Genomic DNA, 15,164 nt, shown 5'->3' with positions numbered 1-15,164 from the left:
TCTAGGACGCCAGCCCATTTTTTTTCTCCCTTACGACGGAGTTGTTGGGTTCCATGATAGCATTTTTTTCTCATTTGTTTTCTCAATGCTCATTACCAGCATCGAGCCGATGCTTTTCGAGGAGAGGGAGTAATGTCACAGGTAATGGGTATGAGCCATCAACTGTAGGTGGAATTCCTTGGAAGGGAAGAAAGAAGAGGGCTTTTTGCGTCCTGGTATGAGGGCAAGCAAGACGTATTTTCGTCGCGGTCTGTTATTACGTTCGCGGCAATATGTACCAAATAAGGCATCACACTACATATGCGAGCTATGGGGAACTCTTTCACGTGGTTCGATAGGTAATGTGATTCGCTGTTCTAATTCCCGCGAATAGTGCCCATGATGTGCACATTAGCAGTAGTTAGCCACGGTACCCTTGCCAAGCTCGGCCCGCCGCGGTGGTCTACAGCTTACGGTGACCGACTGTTGACTGTTAACATTTCAAATGAATAGCGAAGGCTATATTTTCCCGGAAACAAACTTACACCTACACCATAGGTGGCCATCCGTCTCAGAGCATCCACTCTAAAACAAAACTGTCACCGTATTGCTTTTCGCAGGGGCTTCATTCATGCATTTTGAAAGTGCTGTGAAATTATGCAATATCTATAGAAAAGTACGCGTGAATAATAGAAGTAATGTTTCTTAGTCAAGTGTTTCAGGCACACTAATGTGAACAAGGCAACAAATTTTGGAATTTTTTTTAAATTCATGGCAAAAAATAATGTGGAACTGAAAAATAAGAAATTGTCTTTGTTTTGGTCACACGAACAAATCCGGTAGCTTTGCAGTGCGGATGAAAGATACTTCATGAAGTTCATTCGTAATTGACCTGGATATGAACTTTTATTCATTGTTGTTGGAGCTGCACTTATCTTTTGTGTAAACAAATTTATGTCCGCGATATCCTCTGCAATGTCTTCGGAAGGCTTGCCTGCACAGATCACGCTGCCTATTTGAAACACGTGCTAGCCTCCAGAGAACGCACTGCGAAGAGGCTGAAAGAATACATAACACATTCATTTACCTACTTTACATCAAAAATCTATCTATCTATCTATCTATCTATCTACATTTTATTAGAGAAAAAAATTAACAGAGAATAACAGCTAGACAGAGTTAATATAAGCCCGTTCACATGAAAACACGAAGAAAACAACTATAAAGAATTCTATTTCATAACTCTACTGTTCTCATAAGGTGCATTTACGTATTAGGTAGCCGAAGCAATGGAGTTGGCTGAATTTTTATTGACTGATGGTTATATGATATTTAACGTGCCAAAACCACCACATGATTAGGAGAGACGCCGTTGTCGAGAGCTCCGGAAGTTTTGACCACCTGTGGTTCTTTAACGTGCGTCCAAATCTAAGCACATGGGCCTACAGCCTTTTTGCCTCCATTGAAAATGCAGCTGCCGCGCCCAGAAATTGAACCCACGACGTGCGGGTCAGCAGCCGAGTGCCCTAACCACTAGACTTGCACGGCGGCTCCTAGCTGAATGTTTTGAGTTGGCTGCAGACTAAGAAAGGTGGCCTGTAATAAAGTCAACCATATATTTTACTCATGTATGAAAGATTTAACAGTGCCTGTAGGACCTCAGGGCTTTAAAAGTACCTATAACAATCTTCTACAAATGCTTATTCACAATCTTGCATTGAAGGAGGAAGAAAATGCCTTTGTAACTTGCACATAAGCATAGAGCTTTCTAAATATACAACCCAGGGAGTTCTGTCGCTCGTGTCTATGGGAGCTGCAACGAGTGGCACTTCAGGGAGCATGGGAATGATGGGTAGTTCACTCATTTCTGTAATCTTGTACTTCTGGCTCCGTGTGTGTTCATGTGGCTTGAAGTTGTTTTCTCACGAACAAAAATCAGCTAATTTTCAGTGGTAGCGCTTCAACACCAAATTCTTTTAGACTTGTCAATTCAAATCGGATCACAAAGCTCAGAATGTTTCATGATTTTCCTTTTAAAAAGCCGAAACGCGGCAATAAACGAAGCCACAAGTGCGATTCACCACCTGCAAGTACAAAGACTAGGCGAAGCCGTGCATTTTACCCATCATTAACGTTGTCGATCGCAGTGACAGAGTCCTCTCAAGTTAATTTTTGGCTACCATATGCTCACAAGCACTACGTGCAGCACAATTTGCTTTTAGTGTCCAGCATAAATGAGCTTAATGAAATAGCACGCGCATACCAGCTATGGGATGCAAAATATAAAGGTTACTGTACCAGCTCAATAACACGTGGATGGAAAAGAACGTCAAATAGCACACAAGCATATACAGGATGCAGAGTAAGCTACATTCGCAGGCTACAGTACATATCCCCGCAATGGTGTTCTAGTGGCTAAGGTACTCCGCTGCTGACCCGCAGGTCACAGGTTCGAATCCCGGCTGCCGCGGCTGCATTTCCGATGAAGGCGGAAATGTTGTAGGCCCGTGTGCTCAAATTGGGGTGCACGTTAAAGAACCCCATGTGGTCGAAATTTCTGGAGCCCTCCACTAAGGCGTCTCTCATAATCAAATGGTGGTTATAAGACGTTAAACCTCACATATCAATCAATAAGGCTACAGTATACAATATATCAGCCAATCACTGTGATAGTCAGGGCATTTCACTCCGCGTTTCAATGAGAAATTTTATATTCGAAAATAGCAGCTCGCAGTAAAGTTTCGATACACGTGAACCTATAAGGCTGAACCAAAAGCCAGAATTCTTATTACTGTGTGTTTACTTATTCCATTGTAGTTGCTCCACGTTGAAACCCAGGAATCGCTTCTTGTATGCATATTCCGCCTGATGTGTGGGAGGAAGTTTTGAGCTCCTTTAGCCTCGAACTCTAGATCCAGCCCATACAAAGGGTCGAGGGCTGGCCTCCAAGCTAAGTCCGTTGGATTCCCTACCTCCACGAAAATGAACTATAAAGCTTTTTTTTCTATGTTTCTATGAAATTTAATCGTTACAGTGGTGATCACTGAAAAGTTTTCAACGTACACCTCACCTTTTGGTAATGGACGAGTGCTGTTTCCCCATTCATGTGTATTTTCTGAAAAATATTTCAAAAATTGTTGCATATTGTAGCAATAGTATAAAAACCCGATCGTCACCGTATGTGCCCATCATGTGTAAAGCTGTAGAGTGACCGACGGTAGGTGAAAGACCTTCCTCGAAGAAAAATGCGTAAGGGAAGTCCCAAGCGTACGGAACGCCACAGTTAGAGTTGTCAGCATGTGCAGCATTCTATATATCGCATAGCCTGGACACTTTCTCGTCAAGTGCTGGTTGCGTGTGCAGCTGCGGGAACAGATTGATCTTAGGCTCCATTGTGCAGCTACAGGAACAGAATGATCTTAAGGCAACATGTTGTGTGCTGTTGGCCACACACCCGCGTTGCGGTATACCTTGCAACAGCTGAGACAGTGTCCGTGACAGACAATGGGCACAATCTTGCGTGTTGTGTCACGTACAAATTTCGACACCACGTAATGTACAATCACTAGTAAAATGTCAGAAAAAAAGCATAAAGTTAATAGCTTGTTTCCTTTGTTAGACAAACTATTGATAGGAAAAATCAAAAATCACAACAAAACTGCGTGAAAAAGAGACGAGAGCACCGAAGACATACGCACAAGTGTTGTTGTTTTTTCGTGTGTGTGCTTTCTCTGTTTTGCTCTCTCCCAGCGTTCAGTCCTCTTCTTTCAGAGGACTTCTTGCCATCAGGGATTGATGGTGAGAAGGTATAATGGTTGTTATTATAGGTGTATTCTAAAAATAAAGAACGAAAAGTTGATAAAAAGGTATGTACTAACCTTTTCTCCACTTTTCTTTCTTCACATTTACATTGCAAATACTTTTAACAATCCATGAACTTTCTTGGTGTCATTGTACGTTTGTTCTCATCATATGTAGAATGTACAGTAACAATTCCTGCTGTCACCCAAAGCATGCTTTTTAAGAATATTCAACCAAATTTCAGTATATCGGAATCTGACTAATGCTGTCAATGTTTCACCAATCCTGCTGAGCTAGCTAAATTTTGCGTTATAATACTAGTGAGAAAACTAATAGACTGCCTAAAAGTACAGTAGTAGGCGCTTTGGGCGTACCGTACACATACAAGATGAGGTTAGCACCTAAAGGGCTTCTGAAGCAGTTTTTTTTTAAGTAACTATTGATTGAATTCTCCGGAAGAGCTTATGGCCTCACGAATTCAACGCCGCAAAAATTTTACGAATTTATCCCGTGCGAGTGGAGGTAGAAAGGTTTGTCACATGCTGCATTTTTATTCTGGCTTTTCTCGTCCCGACAAAGCACTGCACGCTAAGCAGAAACAGACGGCAGGGCCACAGAAAAACGTCACGCGTGCTTCGCGACCTTGAGCAGTTTTTTTTTTCTTTTTTTCTTCGAATGCATGGATTTTTTTGTGTGATTGCGCGCGCGCACGTGGACAAGTTGCAGCCTCCCATGGTAATCTCTGTGACGAGCGAGCACGCCATGTTCAAGTCAGACAATGGCTTGACAGACAATGGCAATTGAGTGGATAGTTGCTGACGTGTGATTTTTGGGCATATATTGTGGTTTGTCGAGAAAAAAGAAAGCAGGTTTGAGCTGACTTTAATAATTATGGTGAGTTCCAGGCCTGGTAATGTGCTCTAATGTTTCGCTAGCGTGTTGTTGGGAGCATCTACTACTGATCGGCAGCGTTTCTGACAACGCTCGAAAAGTGCTGCAGGGCCCCGTTAAAATTGATCGCATCTGCACCTGTGTAACGAAATGTGCTAGGTAACTGAGTGCCATACTGCCCGTTTGTGCGAGCGCAGGCTGCTTCGATGCTCGATTAAAATGGAGATACCAACATTTTGAAGCCTGCGGTTTCTCATGCCTTTTCGTAAGCAGGCTGAAAGACCAAAGCCAGCTTCCTCTTCTTCTTCATTACAATTTCAGTGAAGGGTACCCATTCCCTTTCCCCTCTCCCGAGCCTAATGCTTCCTGCACGCAATGTTTTTCACACTTTCTTCTTTAAAGGCCCATTGTAGACAAAGCGACAAGTGAAATTATGACGTCATCATAGGATATAATAGTGAAAGTATAGTGACGTCATGAATTCGATAAAATAACAACGTCATCACGACCCTTTAGGCTGACTATATTTCCAAATAATGAGTAGTGCATCACTCATGTTGACGCCTAAGGTCACTTTATGTGTTCGATGAGGCATTAGATTATTTATCTTTATTGAATGCCTATTTCAAATTTCGAACGTATCAGTAGACGTAATTTTGCTGTGAATAAGACGAACAATAATGCTTAGAAATATTTTGGCCTATAATCTCGAACAATCTCCGCATTTTCTCTTCTCACCAAACATAAAAGTCTACTTATCATCAATACGTATCTTAAAGCTCGTGCAGAAGTTAGATGGGGCAGCATGTACACGTATATGCTATTATTCTCTCACCATTTAGTGGTTAAATATTCCTACTAACATTAGGCAACCTGTACAACAAACTAGTCTATTGTATTGGTTTAACTACCCAAAACCACCATATGATTATGAAAAACGCCATAGTGGGGGGCTCCGGAAATTTTACTACAACATGGGCTTCTTTAACGTGCACCTTATTGTAAGCACATGGCCCTGAAAACGTTTTTGTCTGCATAAAAAATGCAGTGGCCGCAGCGGACATTCGATCCCGAGACCAGCGGGTCAGCAGTAGAGTGCCTTAGCTACTAGACCACCAAGGTGGGCAGCACACTGACTATACAAGCCAATCAGTATGTCTATAACCAGAGGCAAGGTCAGTATTCGTGCGTCATGGATTCTTCTGTAATTCATTATGAGTATAATATGACTGTAACTCACTTCGCCTTTACTGCGCATTCACCAAATTCTCTGCTAAGTTGGTAAAAAAAAACTCATTTCATATCAGCCTATGCCAATTTCACCTGCTAGCCAAGAAGACATTGGAAACTTTCAGAATATTTATGCCGTCGAAATGATAAGTGGAGTGATTGTGGCAAGTTACTAAACAAACAATTCAAATTGTGTTGACGCACGGGCAATCTCCCCTTTTGTGCCTGCAAAGCAAACACTGCGAAATACATGGAGGTAAAAAGCGAATTTGCAACGATTACGGTACTCCGTGGGCGACAATTAGGGCGTAGCTTTACGCATGTCTTGATTACCAATACTCACGGTGCCCAAATATCATGCAGCCTGGTTTAAAAAAATGAGAATGGTGTTACGAGAAAGAAACCTACTATGTAATCTTCTTAGTACACTTCAGCGCCCACTACAATCTTGATTTGTTACGTTAGTGAAAGTTATAATTACTCACCATTATAATATAACTAAAACATTACACATTTAGTAACAAAATGGCAATATAGCATGCGTGCGCGTGGTGAAACATGTGAGTACTCTGCTTTCAACGGCATATTAATTGCATGATAATTTTTCCGGTGATAACTAAAGCCCGTGACATCCAGAAATTATTGTGTGGCTAGACTCTTTTGCACATCGAAAAAGAGCGCTCTGAAAAAAGCTGTCACATATCTGTAAGCGTCTGCTCGCGTGATACTCTGTCACGCGGGCCGTATGGCAACACCCTCGCCCACAAGGTCAATAAAAGCACTTAGCGTGCGGCAGGGTGGGGTCACTTTCGCTTCAGCACTCTTGGTTAGCGCTATGTTTCTGGCATGCCAATAAAGCTGGCTTAAATAATTTTGGCATGTTCATTTCTGAAATCCCGGAACACGACCAAGTTGTTGGCGGCAAGGCAAGGTACTTAGAATCCTGGTGAACGGCCACGATACAAGCCAACGACACCATGTCGGCTTCTTGGAGCAAGTAGACCTATTCAATGACTCTGCAGCAGATTGGGCTAGTTATGAAGAATGCTTGCTGTAATGATGTTGTGGGTCATGCAAAGCTCGCCAACCTCATCGTCAATGCTAAGCACAAGATGCTCGGCCCGAAAGTTATTGCTGTTTCGCAGGCTAGGCCTACGCTTCTACCTGGTCTCGAATAACAGTTCTCACTGTCTCAGTTCTTTATTATATTTGGTTGAGGTGCGTGTTGGTATTCTCGCCCGATTTCCCACGCACCTTCGTCACTTGGAACAGGTTCTACGCAGCCTCTCTGCAGTGGCCCTCCAACTAAACTTGAAGGAGTGTCCCTTTAGAGCACGCAAGCTGACCATTCTCGGGCACGTCGTATCGAAGGATGGCGTTCTTCCTGACGCCGCTAAGTTACGTGCTGTTCACGAGTTCCCGTGGCCCGCATCTCTCAAGGAGCTGCGTAGTTTAACTGGGCTTTGCTCATACTTCCGCAGTTTCGTCCGGGATTTTGCCTCGATCATGGCACCTCTGACAGAGCTACTTCAGGAAGACCGCAATCTATCTGCGTTGTCTCCAGCCTGTGAAAATGCCTTTGCGAAACTCCGTGAACTGCTTACAACACCAGCCAGACTGAGTCATTACGGTTCAAGCGCTCTCACAGAAATCCACACGGATGCTAACTGTGTTGGTATTGGCGCTGTACTCGCCCAACGAAAGCCTGGTTACCATAAAATATGTTGCTGCATACACGAGCCACACTCTCACAAGAACAGAAGTAAATTATTCGGTAACATAAAAAAATGCCTAGCAATTATCTATGCCATTACAAAATTTCGGCCTTATCTGTACGGCCGCACTTTCGATGTTGTTACCGACCACCATGCGCCCTGATGGTTATCCTTCCTGAAGGATCTCTCCGGACGCTTGGCACGATGGGCTTTATGGCTTGAAGAGTACGACATTCGTGTCATTTATCGCTCAGGCCAGAAGCACACCCATGCCGCTGCTCATTCGCGTTCACACGTTTCTATTGATATTGCGAGTGTCTTCAACCAAGACAACTTCCTTCCACTATCAGGATCCATCCACCTGGCTGCGGAGCAGCGCAAAGATTCGTGGATTGCATCTCTGATGAATCACCTATCCGAAACACTCGCCCACTCGCCAAATATAGCGCTACACCGACAAGCCTCTCACTTTGCCATCCGTGATGGAATTCTTTATCGCTGCAACTACCATCCTGAAGGCCGCAAATGGCTACTCGTCATACCCGGGCATCTCCGTGCCAGCAAATGTGCTGCTTTCCTTGCTGATCCGCAGTGTGCACATGCCGGTTTTCTTAAAACCTATGTCAGACTACGTTTTCGGTTTTATTGGCATGGCATGTACACATTCGTTTAAAAGTACATTCAGTCTTCCACAGAGTGCCAACCGCGCAAGAGAGATCCTAGCGGTCCTAATGCACCAATGCAGCCGTTACTGTGCCCAGTGGGACTATTCAACCGGGTTAGAATAGACCTCTATGGTCCTCTGCTATATACATAAACTGGGTATCGCTGGATTACTGTAGCAATTGACCATCTCACGAGATATGTAGAAACAGCCGCTCTACCAGCCGCGATGGCAGGTGACGTTGCGTCTTTCCTGCGGCAACGTTTTGTTCTGCGTCACGGCGCGCCACGTGAACTTTTAAGCGACCGAGACCACGTCTTTCTCGCGGATGTTATTCAAGAACTTCTTGCTGAATGCCATGTGATTCGCCGCTGTACTACAGCATATCGCCCTCCAACAAGTGGCTTGACCGAACGTTTCAACCGCACTCTTGGCGACATGCTTTCTATGTATGTCGCCTCCGGTCACACCAACTGGGATCTTATCCTTCCTTATGTAACGTACACTTACAACACGGCACCGCATGTGACGACAGGCTTTTCTCCCTTTTTTTTTACTTTATGGTCGAGAACCATTACCTCTAATCGACACCATTCTCCCCTACGGACCCGACTCATCCGAAGGCACACCAGTTTCCGAAGCCGCTCGGTATGCGGAAGAATGTCGGCAACTATCTCGCACCCTTACAACACAAGAACTAGGGCTGCGGAAATTCCGTCACGACGATGGGCGGTCCAACTACCAGTTTTCGCCCAACTCTTTTGTTTGGCTGTGGGTGCCTCCCAGTGCTTCCCCTGGTACCTCTACAAAGTTCGTCAGCAGGTACCATGGACCTTATCTCGTCATAGACCAAACTTCCACTGTCAACTACCTCATCGAGCCCCTCACGGCCACTGCAGACCTGCATCGCCGAGGCCGTGAAATCGTACATGTGGATCGTCTCAAACCGTATCATGAACCACTTGTCCTCACGACACCTTAGAACACTTACTTGGGTCCGCCTTCCGCGAGGGGAATTATGTAATGAGGAAGTGGGTCATGGAAAGCTCGGCAAACACATCGTCAGTGCTAAGCGCGAGATGCTCGGCCCGGACGTTTTCGCTGTTTTCGATGGCTAGGCCTACGCTCCAACCTAGTCTCGAATAACAGTTCTAACTGTCTCAGTTCTTTATTATACTCCAATCCTTTTTACGTGCTGTCCAAGTTTCGGAGGAGCATCAAGTTTATAATTTGATAAGCCTGGTGGATGAAAGACTTACTCATTCTTGAAGTCGTTAATGTCTCCTGAGACTCCCGCAAAGAAGTCCTTTGCAGAAAATCTTAGCTTACTGCGAAACCACTTTGTTCCCAAACTGTTCATTACGGCGAAATTGCAACATTTTTTGTCGCTCTCAACTGCCGGAAGAGACTATTAATCGGTATGCCGCAGAGCTGTGTAGACTTGTAGAAACTTGTGAGTTTGATACTTTTTTGAGCAAGCTTTATAGGACAGATTTGTTTGTGGTTTTCTATTGTTTGACATACCATGCAGTGAATTTGCAGAATACCACCAGCAAAGATTTTAGGCTGTTGTAGGCCCGTGTGCTCAGTTTTGGGTGCACGTTAAAGAACCCCAGGTGGTCGAAATTTCCGGAGCCCTCCACTACGGCGTCTCTCATAATCGTATGAAGGTTTTGGGACGTTAAACCGCACATATCAATCAATAAAGATTTTAGACAACAGTTCATCGGGCGAAAGCCATCGAAGCTTCTATTTAAAGCAAATATGCTACATGCTCAACAACGCATGAAGAAATTTAGGTGCGCAAAGGTAACCGCACTGCGCAAGCTTCGAGCTCGTGTTATCGCTGCGGGTCAGTGAAACACATCATCCGCTCTTGTCAGTTCATGAATTCCAAATTCTCTTATTCCAACACAAAGGACCACATCAAAAGTGCTTGCAGGGACAAATAGCTGAAAGGATAGAGGGTTGAAAATAAACAGCCTCTTGGTCCCTTGTCACTGCCACACAGTAGCTTGAAAAGTGTAACACCAGCTGCAGACGCAAGGGAAAAAACCAGTCATTGTCGAGGTAACCATTGAAGACGCCCCAGTGAGCATGGAACTTGATACAGGGGCTGATGTATCAGTTTTGTCTGTCTCACAGTTCCGTTTTCTTTTCCCCAGTGTTTGCTTGCGCAGGACAAGTCTCACATTGAAAACCTACACGAATGAATCAGTGATGCCCTTTGAAGTATCAATTGTTGTAGTGCCTCACAAAAAGCAGCCCCAACAGTTATTGTACATTCAACGCCGGGACTACCAACTGCTGCTGGGACGCAGTTGGTTGAAACACATCTAGCTTAACTGGGCGCAAATAGAAGGTCCTCATGACATGCGGGTGGAAAATTCAATAGCTCTGACAGGCCACCTAAACTTCAATTCTTGCTAAACCTCTATCAGAACCTGTATAGAGACGAATTCGGCATAGTAAAGAGAGAGAGAATGGTACCCTGATTTGGGGCGTGATACGAAGCCAAAATTCTTCAAAGCCAGAAGTGTGCCTTTCAATCTAAAGACTGATGTCGAGCAGGTATTGGCTAAGTATGAATAATTAGACATAATTACACCCGTTGCAACAAGCCCGTACGCTTCACGTGTTGTGCCACTTGTCAAACGCGATGGTTCAATCCTACAGTGTGGTGGTGACAAAGTTACACTAAACCGGATACTGGACATCAAAAGGTACCCTCCACCGAAAGCAGACAAGCTATTTGCCGGGCTTTCTGCCGGACAACACTTTTGGAAGATTGACCAAAGCAGAGCATATCAGCAGGTCAAAATGGACGATGAATGCAACGAATACCTCACGTTAGACACGCACAAGGGCTTGTTTTTGAGAAGCCGCCTACCAATCAGCATTTCATCTGCTCCCGCAATGTTTCGGTGTAATATAGATATGCCATTAAACTGCTCAGTGGCATAACTTGTTATCTCGATGACGTAACTAATGACGGGTCACACAGTAGCATAATAGTTGCTCAACCTTGAAGTGATACTGAAGCGACTATATAAACGCCTACTTCGCGTAAGGCCATCGAAATGCGATTGTTTTTGCAATGAACTGCAATACTTGAGTCATTTAATCAAAAAGGACGGTATTCGACCGACGGAGGAAAAGTTGGTCGCTATTGCAAACGCACCAGCTCCTATAGACAAACCGGAGTTGCATTCACTGCTGGGAATGATAAATTACTCTTTGAAGTTTGTTCCGAATCTCTCATTTTTTAGTTTTTCTTTTTTAAAAAGCTTTTGGGTAAGGACGAGCTGCGACTTTGGAACACCACTTGTCAAAGCGCGTTTTTTCACTTAAAAACAAAAAACAAAGAACTGCTATCGTTAAAGCCTATTCTGATTCACTAAGACTTTATTTGACATTGTAGTTGTCATGTGACGGTTCATATTAAGCTAGATTCACCCGCGAGAGTGAAATCCCACTGCTCCGCGCACCAAATACTCATGCATTTGTTTAATCGGACGCAGCAGCGGAGACGTCACATGCACGCAGCCGGAGCAACGCTCGCGCAACCTTCGGGCATACTCTCAACTCCTATGCTTAGGCAACGTGCTTATGCGACAAAAAACCACCTGGCCCTTCCATTGTTACACGAAGTACGTTCGGTCGTTAGCGCAAAACTAAAACACGTGACTTATAGACCACCAGTCTGCCTTTCTGGTCACGCCAATCCATCTTATTTTGACAAATTTGGGGCAGAACTCTCTCGATCGAGAACAGATGACAGACAAGCGGACGGATAAAGATAGCGGTGACGCATTTTCATCCGTGCCGCGAGTGGAGGCAAGCAGATGAAGCGAGGACGGAAAGTTTCGTTGACACGCACATCACGTGATATACTGCACACTGAAAATTTCTCCCGTCTCCCCTCGTGTAACTTTACCTTTGCGGTATAGGCGCAGTTTTCTCACGCATTTGTATTAACCATGTTCATCCAATAGCTTATGCTTCACGTTCGTCAACGAATGTTTAGCAAGGTTACAGACAAATGAAGAAAGATGCATTCACGCTTGTTTTTGGAGTCAAGAAATTTCATTGCTACGTTTACACATGAAAGTTTGTGTTTCTCACAGATCACAAGCCGCTTGAGACAATGGTAGTCCCGAAAATGGGCATTCCTGCCATCGCAGCCTCCGGACTGCAAAGCTGGGCAGTCATGCTTTCTGCATATTCTTTTTCCTTGCAGTTTCCCCCTTCACCACAGAAAGTGGACGCTGTTTGCTTGTCGCGTCTCCCAATCGAGCAATCGCGAACAGTCAGGGCAGAAGAAAGCTTTCTGGCTTTACGTTTGGACAGCTTGCTCATCTGTAGTAAACAGATTGCAGAAAAAAGAAATAGCACGGGATGTAGCTTTCCGTCGAATAGTGCTGCACAGTATTTCTGGCTGGCCTTCCTAGGTGTCTGAAATTTGAAACATTTTTTTCCACAGGAAACGAGTGCTTTAGTTATATCAAGGTTGTGTAATGTTAGGAATACGTGTTATTGTACAAAAAAAGTTCCACAGATTTTTCCTAGGTGAATTGCATGAGCGGCAGCCCGTAATGGCACGCACGAAAGAGGTTGCAATAAGTTATGTGTCGTGGCCAAATATTGATCATGACATTGAGAGATGTGTTGGGTCTTGTCACGTATGCGCACAAACACGCAGTTTGCCAGCGAAAGCGCCGCTGGTAGACGTGTCCGCGGCAACGCCTGCACGTGGGCTTTGCCTGTTCAATAAAAGTTATAACGCACCTAATATTTTGATGCCCGTTCGAAGTGGCCAAGATGGTCCCGTCAGCACCACTGCATTAAAGACAATTGCTTGTGTTCACGAACTTTTCTTCGGATTTAGATATACAGAAACACCAGCGTCTGACAACGGAAGCCAGTTCATTTCTGCCGAATTCCTAGCCTACCTTAAGCAGTAGAGCAAACAGTACGTAAAGACCACACTGTATCACCCAAGAAGCAATGGTCTGGTTGAGCGTTTTCTTCAGACTTGATTGATTTGTGGGGTTTAACGTCCCAAAACCACCATATGATTATGAGAGACGCCGTAGTGGAGGGCTCCGGAAATTTCGACCACCTGGGGTTCTTTAACGTGCGCCCAAATCTGAGCACACGGGCCTACAACATTTCCGCCCCCATCGGAAATGCAGCCGCCGCAGCCGGGAATCGAACCCGCGACCTGCGGGTCAGCAGCCGAGTACCTTAGCCACTAGACCACCGCGGCGGGGCTTTTCTTCAGACTTTGAAGTTATCACTGGCCAAAACTAGTCGCAGTTAACACAAGAAGAAGCTAGCTGACTTTCATTCGACGTATCTAGATACACCTGATGCTACGACAGGTGAGGCCTCTTCCTGTGTGCTCCTTGGTAGACGGCTGCGGAATGGACTATACCTGATACGACCAGTGGTCGATAACAGTGTGTGCCAACGCCATTTTATCTAAACAAGGTGTCACCCGTATCACCACGACGTATTCACTGTTGGTGATGAAGCTCGGGTGCGCTTTTCCATATCGGGACCCAAGTGGCTATATGTGCAGCAGTCCTTGCCAGCACGAAACCAGTGTCATATCACTTGAGCATACTTACTCTGCAGGGTGTGCGGGAGAGGGTGCGCCACCAAAGTCATATCTGCAACGACATCACCGCGGAGTTCGAACTGCCCTTCGGTGGAAGAACGCAAGAGATGCTAGCAGAATTCTCACCCCCTGACTCATCATATCACATCGACAGCACGCCCACCACACAAAGTGAACCGGCGGACACTTCAAGCACTACCAGCGAACGTCGCTACACGCAGAGACTGCACCGCCCACCAGATCACTTTGTACCGCTGATCGCTTTGTGATCAAGACAATAGAGATTGGGGATCTAAATAGGTGTGTTCGATGTCGCATGTCGGTACGCGTGTGCTCACAGGATACTCTGTCACGCGGACTATGTTCCAAAACTATCGCCTACAAGGTGAATAAAAGCGCTTCGCACACAGCAGGGTGGGGCCACTTTTCCTTCAGCACTCTTGATTATCCTCATGTTGCTGGTATGCGAATGAAGTATGCTTAAAGATTGTCGGCATATTCATGCCCGCCATGCCCGTTCAGGCACTACTTGTGCCTTTTGCCATCGTGAATCACTTGACGTCCCATATGAGCTGTTTCAACTGATCGGTCTTCACATGCTTGGTCCGCTTCTTACGTCTCGGAAAATTGATAAATCGCTGTCGCCACGGACTACGCAACATGGTTTCCAATTACTCGCGCACCTCTTACCAAATGTGCGACAGACGTAGCAGGCTCCTTGCTTCACAACGTGGAGAAGCTGCCGTGGTTCAGCGTGGAACTCCTAACACAACTCCTAAGCTCTTAACCAAGGCAGCGCTCAAGGCACCGAGCCAGACAGGTTCTTTCCAAGGTCATAAATGATACTTTGACGTTTTGCTCTAGAAAACATAAGTTAAGCACGACCTACAATCTGCAGACAGATCTCTTGACTGAGCAGATAAACTGAATCATTAAAGCTGTGCTGGCAATGCACGTGTCCGCCCACAGCCAAGATGATATATATCATTGCTTTTTGTCGCGTTCGCGTATCACACGTGCCGACATGACAGGGCTGGTTATTGTCTTTTGTTCCTTTGATTTCAACAAATTCTTACGTCACTTATGGACACGATTATGCCCCGTTCACTGTACCCACCTACTGAGTACGGTCAAGATGCCATAGCACGTGCCGACCACGCACGTCCCATTGCGCACACTTGGCTAACCAACTCGAAAGCATGCCAACAATCACGTTGTGACAGCTGTCACCGAAATGCCCACTATCTCCCTGGATATTGTG

At 45.2% G+C, this 15,164-nt stretch overlaps 1 protein-coding gene across 4 annotated transcripts in view; it reads right to left on the bottom strand.

Annotated features, from left to right (window-relative positions):
• Positions 1-866: 866 nt before the first annotated feature.
• Positions 867-15,164, bottom strand: part of LOC119179129 (uncharacterized) — a 62,660-nt gene continuing 48,362 nt past the window's right edge. The window contains exons 8-10 of one of the 4 annotated variants that reach the window (XM_075869514.1): positions 13,069-13,119; positions 3,050-3,094; positions 867-1,037 (exon numbers count right to left, since the gene is read on the bottom strand). In XM_075869514.1, the coding sequence (XP_075725629.1) occupies positions 886-1,037; positions 3,050-3,094; positions 13,069-13,119 (248 nt within the window). In that variant the 3' untranslated portion in view covers positions 867-885. Of the gene's footprint in view, positions 1,038-3,049; positions 3,095-3,677; positions 3,814-13,068; positions 13,120-15,164 lie in introns of all 4 variants that reach the window. The other 3 variants (XM_075869517.1, XM_075869515.1, XM_075869516.1) reach the window with 3 other exon arrangements.

This window comes from Rhipicephalus microplus, chromosome 7 (genome assembly GCF_043290135.1).
Source record: "Rhipicephalus microplus isolate Deutch F79 chromosome 7, USDA_Rmic, whole genome shotgun sequence".
Lineage (NCBI taxonomy): Eukaryota > Metazoa > Arthropoda > Arachnida > Ixodida > Ixodidae > Rhipicephalus > Rhipicephalus microplus.
This window is presented reverse-complemented; position numbering and strand designations above follow the sequence as displayed.